General features: G+C 32.1%; 1 protein-coding gene across 3 annotated transcripts in view; it reads left to right on the top strand.

Moving 5' to 3' along the window:
• The window catches only part of LOC118187949 (glutamate receptor ionotropic, kainate 2-like), a 100,351-nt gene that overhangs the window by 39,371 nt on the left and 37,258 nt on the right, over window positions 1-23,722 (top strand). For 2 of the 3 annotated variants that reach the window (XM_035358254.2, XM_035358253.2), the window contains exons 4-9: window positions 10-257; window positions 353-406; window positions 5,405-5,563; window positions 10,594-10,812; window positions 13,711-13,812; window positions 20,430-20,531. In XM_035358254.2, coding sequence (XP_035214145.1) covers window positions 10-257; window positions 353-406; window positions 5,405-5,563; window positions 10,594-10,812; window positions 13,711-13,812; window positions 20,430-20,531 — 884 coding nt within the window. Of the gene's footprint in view, window positions 1-9; window positions 258-352; window positions 407-5,404; window positions 5,568-10,593; window positions 10,813-13,710; window positions 13,813-20,429; window positions 20,532-23,722 lie in introns of all 3 variants that reach the window. The other variant, XM_085815182.1, reaches the window with a different exon arrangement.

Below are 23,722 nucleotides of genomic sequence, written 5' to 3'. Positions count from 1 at the left end.
ATTTAATAGGTATAATTCGCCTTCATAAGCTGCTAAAAGAAGCTCAAATAAATAACTGGCATGTCCAAATGTATAATTTCGAACCAGGTTTGACATACAGAGAAGTACTTTGGAAAGTTAAGAAAGACCTACAGAAACTCAGAGAAAAACTTGTTTGGGATGTTAGTGATATACGCAAACTGAAAACAGAACATGACGAAAATTACAAAATTGTGTTGGATGTACATACTAGGAACTTATATTCTATTCTCAAACAAGTAAGATTTATATTTCAGTAAGATATATATTGCTTTAATATCATTTGAATTTTTAATGCATCATAAATTTTCTAATAAAGTGCTAAACATTCCAGGCTCAGCAAATAGGAATGATGTCAGAACATCAAGAATATTTCATCACATCTTTAGTAAGTTTATAAACATTTTTATTTTTATAAAAATATAAAATTTTTTAATGTTTGTTTACTTAAATTAATTTAACCTTAAATGTAAGTATTAAGTCTAAATTTGTGTTTTAGCACAAGACAATTCTTTTTCATATTTCATGTCTCATTGTGCGCCTAAAATTAAACATAATGTGAAATTCAAGCTAACGTAGGATTTGATACCTATTTTTCCTTTTAGCAGTTGCTAAAACATTTGTATTAAGGGCAAATCCCATGCAAAGATAAACGTTTTTCACAATACAAATCAGTTTCTAAAGCCTTCCTCCTGCTTTTGTATTCCTGCTTCTCGAGTCGGAATGCAAACGTAGAAGTTCATTAAGACAGCTTTCATATTTCAGCTAAACTTTTAAGAATGCTTATCTAGATCAAAATTGATTTATATCGTGGTTATTATATACGTTGTATACAAAGGAAAGGCGAAGTAACGCCAGAACTTAGCTATCTCCGTATAACTGCCATCAAATTATAGCAAAATGCCAGATTCCGATAAGTAACATTTCACTCCAATATTCAAAATACTGCTGGTTATTGTCATCGCAGCCAATCAGAAACAAGGTACAGAACGACCGAGAGATCTCACCCATTAATGAGGGCAATAAAGAATTTCTCAATGGTACTTGATTTGAGTTATCGATTATAGGCGGTAAGTTAGCTACATCAGCAAAATTCCTGGAAATATTGGTTTTTGTAGGAATTCTCGAATGATAGTAAATTAAGGAGAAATTAGAAAGTCGAGTATAAGTATACTGCTGCGTGTAATTCTGAAAGCGAGCTCAAATGCTAAATATTTTGAAGATCTTTCTTTAAAAAATCAGTAAATAGTCAGCAAATGCATTCTTTACGTGATTAAATTATATACATTGTCTGAAAACAGCCAAAATCACGGCTAACGTTGTTCCGCGTATGTTAAACTGAATTTCCAGTTCCGTAAAAGAGAGTGAAGTAGCAGAGTTGTTACTTCTCCGCGGATTTAAAATTAACGTATTTTCATTTCTTACGGACTGCTGTAAGAATTCGGTTTCAGTTGATTTCTTGTTATTGTTGTTCGAATTGTATAATTAATATAATATTCATGAAATAATTTCGCTTCTATTTTTATTTAAAAGCCTAAGAAGTTAAATTTTTGGAATTCTCTGGGAATTTTTAAAGTAGTTGGATCATAATAGACTTATTAATAAAATAGGTACAACTCTAATATACGCCCTAATTTCACCAAATGTGGCGATATGTGTTCTGCGCTGGTTTTTGGCGCGATTGCGGGTTCTATGGCAACCCTGTTGACGTTGAAAAATCTTTCGCTGGAGCTCGTTGGTTCGCCTCTGTGTCTGAGAAGATGGGAGGGAAAGATAAAATGGTAGTTGTTGAATTGAAGTTCGGCAAAAGGAAATATGATTGTGGCTATCCTGTTGAGGGGTAGTGGGTATTTGGAAGTGTGGAAAGAGGGTCTGGGAGATTATTTTTAATGGCAGTGCATGATAGAAGTAGGGATTTGTGATTTTATTTATTTGTGAACCATAGTATAAATTTTCTGGATAGTGTGTCTGGCTGTCATGTAAATAGGATAGTGATTACGTGGCGGCATGTTAAAGGCGGTATGAAATTTATATTTCTGCTATTCGAAAACGCATTAATTCATGGTAAGTGCATTTTATTTTATCCTTGTTCTTATTTTGTAGAATGCTATGTTCATTGGTTCTTTAGTTTGAATTTCTGTCGTTATTGTTGGTTTTTTAAAGTGTTTGAAATTTATTTTAGTTTATTTTGTTGTTTAGTGTCTAGACTGTACAATTCGTAGATGTTTTTTAAAGTTGAAACAGAACGCTGTGTACATGGTATTATTTGAAATTTATTGTTGTTATGTTATTTTATTAAAGCGAGGAGTGCGTAGATCGTAGATTCCTTCCTTGCCTAAATTGTGCAATTCGTAGAATTTTTTTTAAGTTTAAACAGGATGCTGTGTACATGGTATTCTTTGAAATTTGTTGTTGTTATGTTAATTTATTAAAGCGAGGTGTGCTTAGTTTGTAGATTCGTTCGTTGCCTACATTGTGCAATTCGTAGATTTATTTTAAGTTAAAACATGTCGCTGTGTACATGGATTCTTGTCAAATATTTTTGGTTAGAAACTTTACGTTTTTGCTATCTAAATTTTTTGTTTTTGTTTCGGATTTTTAGCTAAATTGTGTGTTCAAAACGTAGTTTCTGCATGTGCGAAAACCACGTTTTTGGAGACATTTTAGGCTAAAAGTTCAAAATGTAGACAAACAATTTAGATAGTAATATGGCAGCGTGAAGTTTCTCGCCAAAAGTATTTGGCGACTTGAGGGCGCATATCAGAGTAGTTCCATAAAATAAATGAATAGCTAAGTTATTTTACTCAACATAACGTCATACTCAACATAACATAATAAGTTTGTTCGCAGTAAATTGAAGTAAACACTTTTCAATTACTTCTTTTTAATAGAAAATGTTATGTTATGAGTTTCAATACTGCTGATGAATTAAAAAAGAATGAGAGCAGAAAGAAGTAATAACTGAATGGATCATTAAATTATCCTAAGTTAGGGCCCTAAGTCCCTAAGTTAAGATTGAATTATCCTAAATCTTCAACCTTGCGCGCCCGAGAACCACATCAATAAATTCGCAAAGATCCGCGGGCCACATGTCTGTCAAAAAATAGTGTAGTCAGAAAATTTGTATGAAAAAGGGAGGTTTGTTTTGCCAGACTACAATTGATTCTAAGCGAAGAGATAATGTTACACATTTGTATATATTGAAGAGACAGCGTTACACATTGGTTCCAAAAAGTTAAATGGAAATAGAATTAAAATCTTTTACAACATTTTTACCCATGGGGGAAAAAAGTATAATAACGATTGTACAGCACGATGTTGCAAAATGCATTTACAATAATAATACTAATAAAAAAATATTTGCATTACTGGCGGTAGATGGTAGTTACTTTAGTTTTAATGTGAAATTTGGCATTGTTTTTGCTTGATTAAAGCTTCAATATTCGGTTTAATCTGTGTTGTTGCAATTCGTAAAGTTTCCTCCAAAGGTCTATCTGTCAGCCGTGTTCTTGTTTTTGATTTTAGGATTTTCATTTTACTAAAACGTTGTTCACATGTGTAGGTACTGCCAAATTTAGAAAATGTGAAGAGTTCATGTTTATGAATTCCTGGATGCTTGTTTTCGGCCACATCCGTCGAATAAAAATAAATTAATGTTGTATTTTCAAGAAACTTGCATTTTACTGCAGAATCACACTGTAAATCTATAAATTCTAATTGAAGTTCAGGTGGAACACTTCCAACGTTTACTGGAAATGGCGACATTCTCATGAACATTTCAGTTTCACGAAAATCGGAAAATCTGCTTTTTAATTTCTCTTTCTACTTAGAAATGCATTGTACATAATTATTTGAAATCCATGTTGTAGAGTTCATGCTATAGACACACACTCCCTCAATTTTGGAAAGTGAGTTTAATTCTTATTTAGCAACTGACTTTCCCACAGGATTGATAATATCTCAAAAGCTTTCACAAACTAATAAAGCTTATGAACAAGTATATCTTTTCTTAGTAAGCGGTAGTTCTAATCATTGAGATGACCTGTAACATCGACAAGAAATGCAAAGTCTCTCAACCATTTCTCATCACTGACTCGTGAATAGATTTCTTTTTAGATTCCATGAATTGTTGAACTTCGCTCTTTAAAGAAAACAGGCGCTGAAGTGTCTTTCCTCGGCGCAACCAACGTACTTCCGCGTTATACACAACGTCACCATATTCAGCTTCCGAATTACTCAAGAACTGTTGAAACTGCATGTGTTTAAGTCGTTTAGACCGAATGAAATTAGTCACTTTTATAACAGAGATAAGAATCTATCCTTTTTATGGAATTTAGATTTTATGCGTAGTCAAATTTTTTATTTTTAAAATTTCATGAGATAAAGTAAAATTTTTGAAAAACTCGTCATTTTTAGAAAGTTTTATCTCGAATAATATCAGGCAAGTCAATAAAATATTTTAAATATCAAGAATAAGAGCAAATGAAATTTTTTACGACAAAAAAAGCTAACAAGGCAATTTTTCTTGAAATCAAAATTTGTTTTAATTCTTCAATTTTTCTTCAAATTGTAATGATGGGTCATTAAGGGGTATCAGAAACCCCTATACATACAATGTTAAATTGGCCATTTTCGATGTACCTTTTCTCAAAATCTGCTGTAGATACAAGCTTGAAATTTGTTCTGTAAGTATTAAAGTATACCTGTCTGATTATACTGAAATGAGCTTTTGAAACATTTTGAATTTTAGAGTAAATTACAGGATATTTTGTTAGGCATAGTAAAATTTAGCACTTTTCTCACACAAAAAAATTAAAAAAAATTTTTTTTCTAAGTTTATTACAAAAAGCTCATTTTAGTACATATTAGGGAACCTAATAAATAAGCCATAAAAAGTTTAGATACCTGTGAGCAGTAGTTCCTGAGAAAAGGTACATCGAGTATAAAAAAATCACGTTTGGAGAAAAACGCGTTTTTATGTAAAAATCCTCATTGATCAAAGCAGTAGATAACAAATTAAAACTAGATTTTTTTACAGTTCTAATTTTCATAGAGATTAAAGAATGGTATTTTTAGAAAGATAAAAGTGTAGAGAAGTTGAAAATGCAAAAATCCGAAATCACAATTTTTTGAAGATTTTTGGGTTACAACTCCCTTAAAATGACTTCAGCGGGCCACTGGTTGAAGACCCCTATCCTAAGGCATTATAATACTAATTCAGAGTATCACAGCTTTGAAAGTTATCAGCCAGAAAATAAATTAAATTAGGAATCGTATAATCACATTTAGCGATTCATAGCATAGTTCTCTTTTTAACTGAACGTAAGCAAGAAAAGCATATTTCATTTAGCTACTGTATTTTTATTTACTTTTTAAAAATTTTCAGGATCTCCATACCATAGATTTAGAAGACTTCAAGTATAGCAGAGCGAATATATCAAGTCTTCGTTTGATTAAAGACTGGAATAATGACTATTATCGTCTTATTGATGCAATGCAAGGGCCTCCATACAATTATGACACTGGCCAAGAACTTCAATTACGGGCAAGTATTTAATTTCTTTCGTTACTGGCTTAAGTCTAAGCTACTTAACAAGCTAAGAAAAATGATCGGAATTAGCAAGTTTAAAGAATATTTAACAATGTTAGCAGAAGAAAAAACTAGAGTCTAACCTAGGGGTAAGCTGAAGACTGAATGGTTTGGGCAAACATTATAATACAATTATGCTATGTGATGTTATGGATCAATGAAGGATTAAATTTTCGATAAATGGTGGGAGATAAAAACATGTAAATTATCTTAAATGTAAAGAAAAAGATTTATATCTGTATTTAATCACACCTGCCTGGTGGCGCACGTGTCAAAATATCAGAAATAGTTTTCCTTTTGAAGCACTTCTGGTACAGTTTCTGCAGATATTGAAAACATTTAGTAAAGTTCACAGCAGTTTCGTAATAGGGAAATAAATTAAATCGTTCGGATCCCGCAACTATCTATAGTTCGAAATCAAGACATTACATGGCTTACAAGAGTTTCAGAGTTGGCATCAGAGTTTTCTGCTTTCTTTGCATAAAGTAGAATATGTAAAATACAGGAAACAGATTTGAAGACACAATACATTCCATATTAACTTTTGATGGAGTAACAATATTTCAAAAGCTTATTTTTGCAGAAATATTTCTGTATGCTGAAAACATGTGAAAACTGACGTTGCAAATAAACATTCGGCTGATCTTTGGAATTATGGTAACAGGTAGTTTGGCGACATTTTGGAGGCGATAAGGGTTACTACCTAGGACTTTGGTAATAATGTGAGAAGTACTCAGTTCCGATTACCCATTATTTTGTGTGAGGGAAATGAGAGATCATGAGATATGTCATGTGACATTAATGGACGAATTACAGTTCTTTAATCGGAAAAGGGGGTAAATTTGGAAAAATGATTTTGTATTAAGCTTCATTGTGTGTTGTGTGAAATAGTGTTGATTAATTTTCGGATTGCATGGCGCTATGTAAAGTGAATTCTGAATTTTTATTGCGTTTATCTGATAATAATGATAAGTTGAGATTGTGTGAAAGGAAGGATATTACAGATGAGTTTGAATGGCGGTGCAAGAAATCTGGTGAAAATGGACATTTTGTGAAACGGAGTGTAAGGAAGGGTACGTGGTTTGCTGAAAGTAGTTTGAGTATGGGTGAAATTTTATTAATTTCTTATTACTTGGTGAATAGACTGCCAGTTGACTACTAGATTTCGGTTTTAGAAATTAGCAGTAGTACTGCAGCCGATTGGAACTCTTTCTGTAGGGAAGTGTGCGTGCGACGTAATGAAGATTCTGAAGAAGATTAGGTAAGTTAGTATTTTTAATCATTTCAGGATATTATTTTTATGCATCGTTCTAAATGTAAGGAGTAAATAAATTAATATGGTATTATTGGAAAATTGTTATTGGCAATGATTTAGTTTAAAGTAATTAGGATTGTAATGTAATTTTTATTAATTTAATGTATGTGCTTATTTATATTTTAAGTAGTGTTTTTTTAATTTAATTATATTTTAATTTAATGATCATGATTTTGTGAGTTATATGTTTGTAGTATTTTGGAATACGTTTGAGTAGTATACGTTGAGTATTTTTATGCATTTTCGTGAAATTTTTCTAATTTATGAGAAAAAAGCAGTGTACATGGATATAGTGAAGAGTGTGCGCAATGCCATTTTTGTGCAATTCTAGGATGTTTTTTTAAGTAAAAATAAGTCGACGTGTACATGGTTTAGTGATATTTTAATTAAATGATAGTTATTTTGTGAATTTTATGTTTGTAGGAATTTGGTATACGTTTCAGTTGAAGTAAACGTGTATGGAAATAATTTAAATATTTGACACTAAGTATTTGTAACTATTTTTAATGTTTGCGTATAAATTCGTTGGTGACGTTTATAATATAATAGATAATTTAGAGGTAAAAGCTTTTGGATATTTTATTTATTTTATACGTGGATATGTTCATCCTTGGAAAGGGTATATACTTTTTCGCGATCAGGTAATTTCATATATGTGCTTTTTACCGAGTTTAAAGATTAAGAAAATTTTCCTGCATTTTCGTGAAAAATTTTCTAATTTATAATAGCAGTGTAGATGGATAAAGTTAAGAGTGTGTGCAATGCCGTTTTTGTGCAATTCTGGGATGTTTTTTTAAGTAAAAATAAGTCGACGTGTAAATGGTTTATGTGTATGTGCTATTCTGAAAAACGCGCAAGGAGTTTGCTATTGTGCACTTTTTCCCAATTTTGCAGTTAATATTTGTCATGATTAAGCAGTTTTGTTACATAAAATTTCTAGCATAAGTGTAATTCGGCTAGTAGATTGTTGTAAAAAGTGTTGAGTAAATAAAAAGAAAAGAAACATGTCTTTACTTCGTAAAGACAAAATGGCGGCGAAAAAAAAAAAAAAAAATAGACGGTTGCTGTAGCAGAGTTGGTCGTCAAATTTTCGCCAAAAATCGCCAAGTTACCATAATCCAAAAATTAACCAAACAGTCTTCTGGCTAACATCGCATGTTAACACATTGCGACACATACTCGTAACCCTATACATTTCATAATATGCACTGCGTTGATCATTGCACTGTACATGAGGCACAATTACAAAACTTGTTGCTGCTACATATTATGCTGAACATTACTCTTGACAATTCAACATAATAAATAATAATAATGTATCTGAACAATGTATAGACTGAATAATGTAATAGACTGTATAAGATATAACTTGATTATTTAGTACACAACTTGATTATATAAAACATAGTTTTTGATACAACAGGCTTAAATAAAGAGCAAAATTACACTTTACAAACAAATTACACACGTTGGGTTTTTATGCTGTGTTTATAATATATAAAATACAGATAACAGATTTGAGGACAAAGTACAGCGCATACTAATTTTGATTAAATAACGATAAACCAATTTTGCTGTATCCTGAAAACATACCATAAATAATTAAATTTTTAATTAAACATTCTCCTGGACACATTGCCACCACATCTGGCCTTACAAGTGGCCGATGCCGACATAGGCAAGTGCCCGCCATTGGAAAAAAAAAAATGCCTCATGTGCCATGCTTCCGTGAAAGGGTAAGACGTAACTTAATGATCAGGAGTACCGAGTACCTACGTCGTCACAGACACAATGTTCAGTTGCCACTATTCCCCTTTCATAGAAATATTATGGAAATCATCCGTGTCCTAAGATGAATCGAGAAAGAAAAGTTGCCGAGATGAGTTGATCTTGGGGAAATCTGTGGACGAAATCATGCGTTTTACGGACTTGCGATATAGAGTCCCATTCCTCTTGCCATTGTTGCTGAGCTTTAATCCGGCGGAAACGAAACTCGTGATCAGTCTATTGTGATATTAACCTCCTTTTCTCTTTATTGCTGAGACGATTGGTAACATTTGCACTCTTTGGATAAAAAATATTATGTAGAATATTTGGAGAGTTTTTAACAAATTTATATTATAAATTAATATTAACAAAAATAATTATATAAAGAATTACGATACCAATGAATAGTTTTTGCAAGATGAGAACAGTTATTTAATCATGTACATGTATGATGAACTTGCTGCTATAACGGTTTCAGACATCTGAGTAGTAATACATTTTAAAACATTCTGCGTTCTGTTCAGTCAAGAGCGGAGCGGAGGTTCTCAACTAAGAGGAATTCCCTCCATAGAAGAATTTCATGTGAGAATATTATTTGGAAGGTTATTACTTCTCTAATGCAATGACATGCCGTCTTGTAATTTGAAATGACTTAACTGTATACAACTGACGTTTCGATTAGAATGTTGATGACAAACTTACTGGTGTTCAAGGCGATTATCGCAACTCCGAGGGGATTGTGAACAAGCATTTCACGGCTGCAGGTGTACTTTCTAAGCTTTTCGAGCTGTTTGCATAATCTGGAGGGAACACATTTAGGTATCTCTATAGTGCTACCAATATTTACTTTCAATTTGGCCGATATCCATTTTTGAAGTAGCTATTTACTTTCACATTCATTTAAACGCTTTTTATGCTTAACTGATTGACGTATTAGCTCTGAAACAAAAACGATATAGTAAATCAAAATTTGCTACCATTAGCAGAGTAATTATACATTTCAATAAAATTTATGTGTTTTATTCCCATTTTCACAGCTCCATCACCTTATAAGTTCCTAATGAACACAGTCTTATGTAGGAAGAAATGTTTTAAAGTCTTTTTAAGTAAAGTATTTCAGATTTGCGTTTAATTACATTTCGTTCAAAACAGTACAATGAAACACAACACATTTTGTAACTTTTTTAAGATTAGTAATTAATGCTTCATTATGGTATATAGACAGACGTACAATCTTATAATTTAAAGGCGAATTCGGTAATTTGTATTCTATCTTTATAAAGTGGGGAACATGGCATCAAAAATGAAAATGAAAATACCATTTCTTAATATTTTTACATGCGATTGAATTTTATTCATTATCTGAGGTAAGAAAACAAGTTTAATAAAATAAATAGTAATTTAATTTAATATAGAACAATCTATATTAGCAAATATGGAAGCAAGTGTTTATAACCGAGTGTCGGACTACAACTTGCCTTCATAGGATGCAATGCAATCTGAAGTATAGAATAGCCTATTAAAACTCCTATTAAGTATACAACGATTGATAAATCCTTTTAACTTTTATAACCCTCCAACATGGATTTAAATTAGGGAAATTTAGAACTTCGATCTAATTTTTCTGTGAAATAAATATCAATCTAAAATTAAGTTTTAATTAGTTTCACGAATAACTGCTGCAGATCAACGCAGGCTTCTCATAACTAGCAATATTCTGTAGCAAAATCGAATGTGGATTCCTCCCTGAGAGACAGTTACTAAGTTATGGGATTTTCAAGACTTAAAATCTAGTAAATGCTGTTCTTTAGCGTTTCTTTAAAATTTATTTTAGATATTTACTAATTAGCTACTAGTCATTTGCGGGAGAAATTTTTAAAGCAATCCCTTTCATTCATTTCAGACAGAGACAGCTCTGATGTACGATGCAGTTCAAATGTTTATTTTTGCTCTGCAAGGACTTGATGAAGGAAAATACGTTCAGAAATTTCCTTCAATCTCGTGCAATAACCCAATAGCGGAAGGAAGTGATGGTACCAGTCTCATCAATTATATGAAGTCTATAAGTTTAGCATCAAAGTTCAAGAAGGAGGAGGAGGACAAAAAGAAGGAGGACAAAAAGGTAATTATGAGATATGAAGTATATTTTTACTTAGCAGTAAATAAAATTTAGATTTAATAAGAACATTCAAAGACAATATTTATTTGTTTATCGTATCTGAAAATGACTCACTGTTATGTTCTATAAAAGTTTTCAACTAACTACATGATGTATTCAATATATGATAGATTTCGTTTAATGTGTGTATTGAAAATACGGCAAAGCACACTAGGGCTATCTGCCTAAGGGGAGGGATGCCTTTCGTGGAGGACTTTCTAAGTGAAACTGGCTCGTATACACGTTACACATGGGGAAAACCACGAAAACACCCATGCAGCCAGCCCGTTCGCGGGATTCGAACCTCGGACCGAACTACCAGTGTTCAGCGATTTTACCGCTCGGCCGCTGGTGGGCCAGATTTCGTTTAAAATTATAATTTAAATAAAACGAGTTGTCATTTATTACAGCTAAAATTACTCCAGTTTTCCAAAGTAAATTAAATTACAACTTTCTGTCAGTTATTCGCTAGGAATTCTGAAATAACTGATGAAGTTTCAACTTAGCAGCTTTGGAAAATGCAAAATATTTTCGTTAATTCATTTTAACTTTTATTAAGTTATCTAAGCAATCTCAATTAAAAATTTGACTTAGCACATGATATGGAATAATTACAAAAAGGCGTAGAAGTTTTATTTACTGCGCATGTAATGTTATTGTTATAAAATAATGTTTGTAAGCCTAAAATTTTTGCTGTTATTGTGGATTATCTTTCCTTGTTAGACACGTGAAATATTAGGTTCTGGAAGCAAACGATATTGTTTTCATTACATGAAGAAAATCACATACTCTTCAAGTAGAAAACATTGCCAGTACGCTGGCTATTATGTATAATCATAATAAAAGTTTTCCTAATAGACTTATTATAAACTAGTAAACAATAGCTATCAATCATTGTGTCGTAAAATCAGCAAGCGTTACGAAATCATTCGCCATATTTTCTAATTTCAGTTTCTATTCAGTCGTTATATGTATATAAGAGTAACAATTTTGTGCAATTAGAAAATTTATTTCCACGTTCTGATCATAATCTTCAGTTCAGATTGCTAACACGTAAGCTCAAGTTAACTTTCAGTTATTAAATGTGAAAAATCATATTAGGGAAAATAATTTATTATGACTACATAGAACTCAGTCTATCGATTAAAAACCTATTTCGTGTGGAAGACATTTTTAGTACTACCTTTTGCCCGTGAAAATTGGCAAATATTCCCCAAAGTTACACCAATCTTTCTTCCAGAATTTTGAAGGTAATGGCATCTTTATATTTAAAAATTAATCAGTATTTTACCCGCTTCGTTTTGAGCTTAGTAAAAACGCTTTCCCCGATTTTTTTTCTTGTAAAGCCCTTCACATATACCGGAAGCTGTTTCTAGAGCTTCCGGTCTTTGTTTATGAATACAAAAACGTTCCGCAGGTAATTGCTTTAACTTATTATTGTTTTGTCGACCATATTCAGCGGACCATACCGCGCCCATTAATACGCACTTTTAGGCTCTCGTTTAGTTTGACTCACATGACTTCGAAAATAATCCACTACTTTCTCTTCTGTATAAGAAAGACCACAAATTTTTATAATTTATTTTTTAAAATACAAGAAAAAATATAGCAAAAAGATTGAATTTATATCCTTTTCATGAAAACAAATCATAGTTTATAGAGAATCAATCGGGGTTATATCAGATGAAAGCGCACATGTTATAAATGTGTTGTTATGCCACGCTTATTCATAATTAGCTCTAAATCGCGCTGCTTGGCAACAGCTTCACGGTCAGCGAGATGATACTTAAGTATCGAAGAGTACAGTAAAATGTTATAATCAGACTTGATTTTTGTTTTGTCTGAATAAAAATTCCAAAATTTACACCAGGAGCATTTACATATTCTTGCAAGTTCAAGGATAAGAAAAATATCCGCGTTTCGCAAAAGTACCATGCTTTTTCATGATGAGCCTAAAGCATAAGGCATTGCAGTTGTAAAAATACTTAATAGTATTTAAAATTGCGAATATTAAGAAAACGGAGGACAAAATCTACTGATGTGATGGTTTAAGTGTTCCTCTAAAGAATATAATTAGACAGGATGAAATGTTACATGATGACCATAATTACTAGAAATGAAAAGGCGAGACTAAGAAGTCTGTATTGCTATAATGTACAACAAAAATGTATCATTAGAAACGATTCTTTTGATGAGTTTTAAGATGAGCAACATAAAAGAAATTTATACACTAACTAGAACAGAAAAGAATATTCGACCTGTACTAGCATGCATAGATAAATGTTTGCGATGTTCAGATATAATCTCTAAATAATAGTTTAACAGGAGTATTTAAAGGAAAAAAATTGCGTTTGCTAAACCGCCAGTGGAATAAACTTTTAAAAGACTTTTTTTCCGGAAAAACCAAATATTGGGTCTTAAGTAAAAGTATTTTCTAGTCTGATTTTATTAAAAACATTTTGAATTGTTTGAATGATAGTTTTAAATAAACTTTACAAGGAGTTTAAAAGGGTAAAAAGCCGTGATCGATATATTTAAAAATTATAAAGTTTCGAACTATTCTTATTTCATTGAAAAACATTATAATTCAAGAACATACCAAAAATCTTAACAGTTTATTTGCAATAAAACCATTCTAATTGTAAATTGTTCAGAGACGTTTTAGCGTAAAAAAGCGATAATTCTTAAATAACTGATATATGTTAATGCTTAACGTATTATTAAATATGTGTTATACTTCATATATAAATATAACGTTTTTAAATGAATATGTCTTATTTAAATATGTATTTAAATAAGAATCTCTCCGTTTATTTTTAATGTATAATATGTCTCTTCATAAATCTTATTTCGATTCTTCAGAACAAGCAGGGCTTAACAGGAGATGTCGTCTTTAACGGGCAAGGAATAAGATCGACTTTCAACTTGGATATTATGCATCTTAGTGAGGAAGGTCTACTCGAGGTATGTGAACTCAGTTCATTATTAGGTATTTCAAAGAAAGTTCTCAACAATTTAAATGGTAAGTCAAAGTTTTTCAGATCCACTGAGACAGACCTAATTCGTAAAAACGTTATGAATCTAATTTATAATTTTCGTTTTGGAATGAAAAGCTTGGATCATTTGAAGTATAGTTTGAAAGAATTTTATGATACTAACCTCTTAATGCACTCAACCGACTTAAGTCGATTAAACCGATCTAAATTATTTCCGCTCCCTCTAATATATACATTCAAGAATTTTATTTCAGAAATGAATACTACAGGATATAATATATCCGCTGCAGTTTGAGTTAAAAGAAAGGAAAAAGTTAATAGGGGTTGGGTTAAAAGAAAAAGAAAAAGAAAATTGGTGGAAAAAAGACCAGGTACTAAAATTTTATTGGGGTTTAAGGGGTTAAATTTACACGTGGAATAAAAGCTCACCAGTTCTAAATTTCAGTTTATGGAAATTGCAGTGTTCAATATTCCGGAAGTCCGATGATTATGCTTATATCTTTCCAACCAATTTTGGCCATAATAAGCTGATTCATTTAATGCCTGATGAGCGCATCACGTAAATAACACTCAGTTGATGTCCGCAGGAAGGAAACATGAGGCAAGTAGGAAGGAAAAGACCGTTAACCGGAATAGTTAAAAAAAATCAGACAGCACGGGCTTCTCGGGAAAACTACAGATTAACTCGTATTAGGTAGCGAAATTTTTATCTCTAAGACAATGTGCTGTAAACGTCTGACATTAAAATCCTCCGGAAGAATCTCCTAGTGTAAAGAAGCGGAGAAATTGTTTTCGAAACAGTGTATGCCTTTAGCAAAGAATTTTTCATTACTCTTCTGCAAGTAGGCAATTACATAATTCTTCAATAATTGTGCAAGAGCTTATTTCTAATACCAAAATGTGCCTCAGTAATAGTTCTAACGATCTTGTTTTTCACAGTCTGAAGCCACTCTCTGTGTAGCCACAGGCCGGAGACCACAGGTAGTAGCCACAGGCCGGAAACGCATAGCACATAATTGGCCTAATAACGACGATATATATTTAGAATTTCCCGTAGAGTCTAAGCCCAGAATACTTTCCGAGTAACACTTGCAGTTGACCGGAAATAGCACTAGTTATACCTGCACTTTACTTTATATGTGCATGTTCGAATTAAGCCTCCGATTTAAACAAACCTTTAGTTAACTGACACTGGGTACTTTCGGCACTTGGTAATCCTAAATTATAAAAGGGCTGATTGTTTATGATGACCTTTTGGCATCAAACAAAAAGAAGCTCTAGCCGGTATGTGCTCTGGTAGTTGGATTGACGTCCTTAGATAATCCTAGGGAAACTACAACTCCAACGTGGTCAGACTAAATACGTTATAGACATCCAGTACCATGTTAATACTGATATTAGTCAGGATAATATCCAAAATATCTGAACTTGTATGCGGCAGTAGGTAAAAGGTCTGCACATAGCTCGTCTGGGACGTAAAATCCAATAGGATGCTTTTAGATAGATTCATGAAGCATGTTGCCGTCGATATTGGTGCGGCGGGAAATCCCAGTCACTGTGCTTTGCATTAAAATCGCCTCCAACAATAATTGAGGAGGAATACGGAATGATTGCCAAGAGAGAGACGTCCGTTAGTTTAGGTTGCAGAGTATTGTAGTATGCAGGTTGGTAGCTTGATAGTTGCACTGCGATTTTTAAAATTCTAAACCAAAGTTTCTATCTGAACACTAAACAGGAAGGGTATTATGCATAAATACAAGAGTACCCTGTAATTTAACTGATCACAGCGATAAGACACGTAATTTTTTATTGTCAGATTTTAACCGGGTAAAGAATGCGTCCCTCAAATGAGGTAGATATCAATATCATTATTAAGAACAAATAGCTACGAGACCATTAGGCACTCCATACTATCATCATAATAGGAGGGCAACCATTTTAATGTTGTCGTTGCTTGACAAAAGAACTTTTCTTTGCCACACGTTATCATGTTTTATTAGCAAAGTCCAGACGAACGTAAGGCTTTGACCAAAGCTTTTAAGTATGGAAAGACTTTCTTTGTCTCGTCGATTATATTTGCAAACCCTACAGCAGCAGTAGCATAAGACTCATTTGTAACGAATTACGCTTGACTATTTCCTGGTGGGTTGATTTACTTTGGTTTGTCTGGTGTAGGTTTAGCACAGTCCCTTGAGAAATGTCACATTTTACACAACGAGGGTCATGTTTGCAGCCGGTTAAACTTTTATTTTTAATGATTTTAAAATAGTGAGTTTGAAGATTTCCTTTGAAATGCTGTTCTTAGAAAGAGTTAAGATTAGGAAAGGTTATTTTGCCCTGTTGCTGCATCTCATCATCTGGTCAATTCGGAGAGGGAGAATATATGAGTGATATTTTATGTCTTCTATCAAGAAAGTCAAGTGATCTGTGGGTTTCAGTATTGCGCACTTTCAATTCAAAATGATCATTTGTAATTATTTTGCCGTACAAGTCGACGTTTGCAACCTTTATCATTTCTCGTAGTTTTCTTCAGATGCGTTTGTTGTCCTCATTCGTAACTAGTATGGCTCCAACAAATTTTCTACGATACGAAAACCCTTCGGTATCTCTGCTGTCGTACTGTTTCTAGTCACCTGATTTTTCTTAGGTGTTTCTTTGCTCTGTTCCTCTTCCATAGGCTTTTGAATCTCAGGAGAGTTTGACTCCTTTCCGCTTTCAGGAAAGTAAACATTTGCATGATTTTTACGAATAGTTAGGTCATTATATTCTGAATCCTGAGCACGAACTCAATGCTGCGAAACTGTTACACGTAGAAACACCAGTGATATTAAGATCATGTTTTGTAAGGTTCCTCGCATGCTTTTTCCTGGTTCTAACTTTACCAAAAACATTTGTTTGATTTATTCATATCCCCAGGAGTACTTCCCTGCTCATGGAATAATTGCAATTGAATACACCTTTTATCAATGAAAACTAACCATTTTGGCTAATCTCCAAATCAGCTTCACTAGTCTTATTTGCATCAAAAGTTTCCTTGATGCCATTAACCATGTATTGCACTAATGACAATTCAAGTTCAACACCTTCCGCTTCAACTTCCATTTTAGTTAAAAGGTCCAAAATTTAAATCTAAATTCTATCCAGATCCAGCCAAATTCAGTAAATCCATGCCCCGCTAAAATCACAACGAGAAGCTGTTCTGAGGAGGTTCAGATTAGAATTAGATGCTTTAAGTAACAATACAATACTTTAAAGAGCATACCAAGCTAACGAAAGCCCAAATTTCTTCGGCGTCATGAGCTTTTACAACTCGCATTTCTAAAATCCGGCGCCATACCCGTCCAGGAGATTTCAGAGATAGACTAGTCTTTTCTATACGAAAATTCTCTGCTTTTTGAGGGAAACATTTTTATAAATAGCAAAATTATACTGCCCCATGCGTTGGAAATATTCCGGGTATTTCCAATATATGCAAAATAATCTTGTACGTCAAGAAAAACATCTAGCATAAACAGAAGAACTTTAACATAAATAGGAAACATGCAACATAAATAGGAAATATATAGCACAAAATAAAATGACATATTGTTACGAATTCCGTACATAGATAGATGATTTTAATGCAATCATATGTGAAATTGTATTTTTCTGTGTAATGTAACGAAATAAATTTTAAGATTAAGCTATGCTGGAAAAATAAGAATACAGGAGCATGTTCATTTAACATTGAGTAAATGAGTATCTCATTAATTTGGTGAAATATCGCCAAGGTGACAACTTTTGGTAACTTAAATGACAATGGTGTTGGTAATCTAAATTTGGCGAAAAATTGCTTAAAGTTACCAAATTTGGCGACCGTCCGATCCCTGCATCACCGTAATATGTATTGAAATTGAATAAATGTAATTGACCGCTATCTTAGCTGTAACCGTAATCCCACGCTTTGATTGCTTTCCAGTAATTTCAATAATTTCGAGAAGCACAAAATAATAGACATATCTCTGCGGCCGGATGAAAACAATAAAATCCCGGAGAGAGAGCATCTGAGTTCAGTTGCTTAGTTATTGTTAGAGTTGTAGTTCAGATTGAACTGAGATCAATGCTATTTAGCTTTCTCTTTAGATGCCATTTGCGTTCCGTTGTGTTTAACGAAGTTTACTGATTATACTGTGTGATACTGTGAACACTTGTACGAATATTTCTGTGGAAAATTGTAGAAGTATGAAATATTTCATTTGATAAAAATAAATTTTATTACTTATTACCGGACTTGTGCTTTCAATCTATTAGGACCCAGTACGCATGAAACAATAGGTTAAAAATAATAGCTGTTAACGCAACAAAAATCGATGTAAAATATTAAAACCTCTCAGAGATAAATAAGTTCTTGCATAAATTGCAAAATAAAGTTAAACCTCCTAAGCTAAAATCACCCAAAACAATAAAATGTTTAAAAAATAAGAATTGTGATTTAATTACTTCTTTAGGGGGGAAAACTGCAGTCTCACGATAAAGTATATATCCGCACAAATCTCAAGTTTGATTCTCCGTGCATTCTAATTACTCGAATCGCCGTCTCCTTGGATTGTTAAGGGGAATGGAAGAACACCAAAGTGAAATTTGTAAATTTATAAAATTTTTTAGTTCTTTGGATTTTGTTGCTTTTAAGAAAAAGCGTTTGTTTCTAAATCCTTTCATTATGCTACCTTCTCTTTGGGACTCTTTCAGCTTAACTCTTTTATTTTATGCAACTTATATATTATTAATTTCTCTCCTGTAGACTTATGTTAGAAATTAAACTAACAGGCCCATTGATCACATGTAACTAATTCTTAATCTTATTCTAAAAACTAATTATTATCTAATTTTTACTACGCCATCTTGTTTTCAAGTAATTTTATTTCACATTTGCTTTATGTGTTTTAAGACTGCATTTTTAGATTCATTTTGTTTTCTAAATAGGGCACTGAATTTATTGCAGTATTAACTGATTTTATATCATTAACCTCTGCCTGTTTCAGGAACAGAGCACTTGACAAGATTGGTGTTAATGGGATTATCTAATTCTTTTCAACTGTTGTTTATGTTATGGAAAAAAAAGAGTAAAACTGAGTATTAATTTAAATAGTGCTTCATTAATTGGCTAATTTAAACTATTATATTTCTAATCATTTTCTGATTCATAAAATGTCATCATTACAAATTTATCGCCAACGATTCAACTGAATATGAGACAATTTCGTTCATATAAATTAAATATTTTCTTAGCCACATGAAATTTTCAAATATGGAATTACATTTGGAGACTATATCCAATCAATGTATTTTTGACATATGTGCAAGATTTTATATATTTCATTTTTGGAAATATGCTATCATATTCATCAAAACAACACTTTCGAGATTTCACTGCGGAATTTAGAACGCGAATTTATTTAGTAATTACGATTTTTAAATTAAAAATTTACTGCTCTTTCTGTAAAATTATTTCGTACAATGCAGAAACTCATGCATGTTTCATACAATTACGCGAGAGTTAACGTAAAAGAGTACGACTTTCAAACTGAAGCTCATGGTCAACAAATTCCTACTTGAGTGAGAGTTTGCTATTCGCTGATCACAAAATGATACGCATTTAGTAAGTGGATATATTATATAGAAATTATCATCTCTGCAATCAGAGTTAGAAATTTCCAAATTCCTAACTCATTAGGTATTAAAAATTGCAAAAGTTTATTTGCGATATTAGGCCAACTGTTGAAATTGTTCTTAAACTAGCGACTCTTCTGTTTTAGTGCTATAAATTAATTAAAACTGCATCATAAGTTGTAGTTAAAATGAAATTTTTGTTTTATTGAGTTGTTAATTAGTTCTTTATTCTTATGCTGGCGACGGCTTGACTGGATTAAATCGTGTTATCATGAATAATTTATTTAAGAATAATTTACAAATAATGTAATTAATTATTAACAATAATTTAAGATTAATTAAATTAATTAATAATTGAGAATAATTTAATTAATTAATAATTAAGAATAATTTAATTAATTTTTATTAAGAATAATTTAATTAATTATTGATTAAGAATAATTTAAGAATATTCGGCTTCGATTTAAAACTGAGGCGGATGATTATTCATTACCACCTTGAAATGGCGAACTGCGTTTTTGTTTACTTTCTGCTTTTTTCTGTAAAAGGGTAGACGTAAGGGATTAAAGGTAATCTTCCTATGTATTCTTAATATGATATCAGCGCATCTAGAAGTTGGAGATCGCCTCGCAAATTCACGGCTGACTTTTTTCACCTCACGAAACTGAGATTTCTTCTTATGAAAATCTCAGGGATTCTACCAGAATGAAAATAAATGAATAAATTGAAATTTTCTCTGAGAATCTATGTTATTAGTTTCGGGTTCGGATAGGTTGAAAGCATTTTAATCAAACATTAACGCAATTACGTATTGCAAATATCAGATAAATAGATAATAAATTTTGCAGATATATAAAAATTAACTAATTTAATATATACAGATAATTAACTAAAGTTAATTTTACTATGAAAATATAGAATTTTTTTTATGCACAGGTAGGACGAATGTATCTACCAGATAAAGCTGTCAACATGACCAGAAAAATTCCTACATTTTCTCCTTTGGAGGAAAAGACGCTTATTGTTACGACAATATTGGTAAGCATTAAAAGTTTTAGTTTATCAGTTTTAGTTCATAAGTTTTATTTTTATGCTAGTCGATTCCTTAACACATAATATGGAGATTTAGTAAATATGGAACGAATGATCAAGAAATATTATTTAGAATGCATCTCTGAAGTCTTTCATATTTTATTTTTAATCTAGTGAAAGGAGGCCACGAAAAAAAATCTTTTCTGAATCCATTTTAAATCAGTTTTATAATTCATTTGGAGAAAAAGGAGTCCTTTTAAAAATGAAAGAGGATTTAGAGAATAGTAATTTTGGAACAGAAAGGCATGAAATTTTAGAATAGCAATGATGAAAATAGGCCCTTAAAGAAATTTACTGAGTGACATTTTAAAATTGTTGACAAATAATTGCCTCTCAAAAATACTCCATAGTCAATAAGGATTAATTAAAACTCCAAGTTGTTTAATATAACACATTTATTACACATAAGCACATTTAAACTCAATATGTGCATCTTTAAATATCAACAAAAAGATGCCTTTTCTTCTTATAACACAGAAACACAGCATAAATTACTCTTAAAATTAAAAACAGAATAGAACGGACTTAGCAATATTTTATTGTTGCCAGAACCTAACTACCAAAAAAACCGCTCTAAATACGCTGTAACCCAATAATATCCACTCTGAGAATTGAAGATTTATGCTACGTTTAAAATTTGGGGTAGAACAGAATTGGGTAATATACGCTTCATACTCCGTGTGCTCTGCCGAAAGCAATCTGACGCCGTTAAGAGTGTTCAGTGCTTTAAAAAAATTGCGAAATCAAATGGCTACTGAATATCGTTTGAAGAGCATTCTGACTAACCTTTAAATTATATGGTATATATGCATTTGCTAAAACCTAACATCAAGAAAAGACAAGAAAACTCACGCAGAACTTAAACTTTTGTTAATATAATATCGCGGAATATAATATTTCGCATCGAAACGTATGGCAATAAACTTCCTTAATCTACAAAATGCTCGCGTGTATTTCTTCCCATTTCTTATCATATTGTCGCAAAATCCGTCAGACATTCCCTCTCCATATTTCAATTATAAATTTAGTGATTATTATATATTTATTAATAAACTAGAGAAAGTTTCTTTCAACAAAACTTAATTACTTTTTCTTATTCTATTATATGTATCGTCTCGAACACTAAGACTAGTAATGGAAGGTGAGTGCTAATTCGGAAACCCGAGTGCAGGTTCGATTTCTTTTACTTAATAACAGTAAAAAATTAGTATTGTGCTTATATTCATAAAAAGAAAAAAGAAAAAAAGAAAATCTGAAATGTTTCAGATCTTAAAGTGTCCAAAGGGGTGTTTTTTTAGCATTTTGTGTGTTACATTTACTTATTAAATATCCCGCTCTGCGCACTTAAACCATAAAATTCAATTCAACAGCAATATTGCAAAATAGTTTTAAAATGAGCATATCTTTAGAATTTCCGATGCAGAGACTCACGCGCTGGAGATAAAAATGTTTTTTCTGTACAACGTTGCCAATGCTTGCTTTGAAATTCTTGAGTTTGTTAATGAAACATTCATTAAAGTTTTACAAAATAGGAAATCGATCATAAAACAAATTTCAAATTTCAAATTTGGTCTTCCACATGCCCATATTCGTAGGAGGATTACGTCATTCAAAATTCGATGGCTGTATGTACCGTTGTTTTATCACAATGCGAGAAATATACATACATTTATTGCAGATTTTTCATTATTTAATTTCTTTAAATATAACACAGGGCAATAATACTTTGTGGCAACAGTTTGAAAAGTGATTCGCCGTCTGTAGTGAGTCGACGCAAAATTGCAAAACGAAAACAATAGTCCTTCAGAGACAAAGCCCCTTTGGACTAAAAAATATGGAAATATTGCGTTTAATGCCAAATACAGTTCTGCACTTAAAATAAGTTGTTATTATTATTATACCTACAATAAAAATTCCTTTTAAAATGCAGTATGATTATTGAAAACTTGACCACTTAACAGAGATTGCGAGAGCGTGAAAAGCGAGGAATCTATTGCAATTTTTTGAAGGCTAAACTAAGGTGATATGAGCGCGCGATATACGAGAACAAAGGCAAAATACTAATTACAGATACAGTTAATGTAACCGAATTTAGAAATTTTCCGACGTTAAAATTCATGATTTTCAGCAGGCTTTGAGATTCTGTATGATGGAAAACAACATAAGGCATTGGAATGGTGTTGTATTGTTGTGTAGCGAATTTAATTTAATTAAGTGATTCATAAAAATCAAAATTTTAATTTGTAATTATTCAAAATTTGAGCTACACAAGTTTGGTTATATTCTTTTTTGGCCTATTAATTGTAGTGTAATATATTTTAGCTTTCCGAGTTTACGCGAACTGCGTCGTTAATCGTGTACACACAAACAATGGATAGGTGATTTTTTTCACGTAATAAACTCAGTTTTTCATGTCAAAAATTAATTTGATTTGTTAGTATTTAATATCATTAGTTGCAGAAAAATTAGCTCTTTAATTTGACATAACTTTCGTTTTCCTAACTTTAATTGCATTTCAGTTATGAGCTTTAATTAGTAGATTTTTCTTCGTTTGCTTGTGATTTAGTTAAAGGGGGATGAAATGCCCTCTTTCCAGTTGAAAAGTCACTTTTTGCGAGTTTCAGAGTTCTTTCGTTGGGACCCCTTGCAGGGTTGTTGAAATTCCTAATTTCCCCCTTCCACAGGTGGTGTGTATTTGGCGAGGGTTTGGCGACATAGAATTTTCGTTGAGGTTTCAAAGTGGTGGATTTGGCGAGTTTGATAACATGAGGGAATGCTGTTGTTGCAACTATTTTAACTTTTGGTGAAGAGTGAGTTGTGCCAACTTGGCAGTCCAGCGTCCTTCCTTTTAACGGGTTGTTTTGGGAAACGAGCACACTTTTTGATACGTCTTCTGCTTTTTTTTTTTTTTTGAATTCCTTTCCGTGCTGTGCGCAACGGCAGCAGATTCTGCCGAGAAAATGATTTTCTTAACCGATAATGTTACGGGCCTCGTGCCTCCGCGCCTTGAGCGCAGGCCCTGGTTTACGGGTATCTTTGTCTTCACCTAATTCTTCGTTGCATCATCATTTTTTTGGGTGTATGCGTTTACATTTAAGTTCTCAAGAAATTTAATGCTGAAAATCGTCGTCTAGAAA

The sequence above is a fragment of the Stegodyphus dumicola genome, chromosome 1 (genome assembly GCF_044657685.1).
Source record: "Stegodyphus dumicola isolate Sdum_Otavi_A_Nest chromosome 1, ASM4465768v1".
NCBI classification, from domain to species: domain Eukaryota; kingdom Metazoa; phylum Arthropoda; class Arachnida; order Araneae; family Eresidae; genus Stegodyphus; species Stegodyphus dumicola.
The sequence above is the reverse complement of the archived record's forward strand: the minus strand, read 5'-3'. Positions and strand labels throughout refer to the sequence as shown.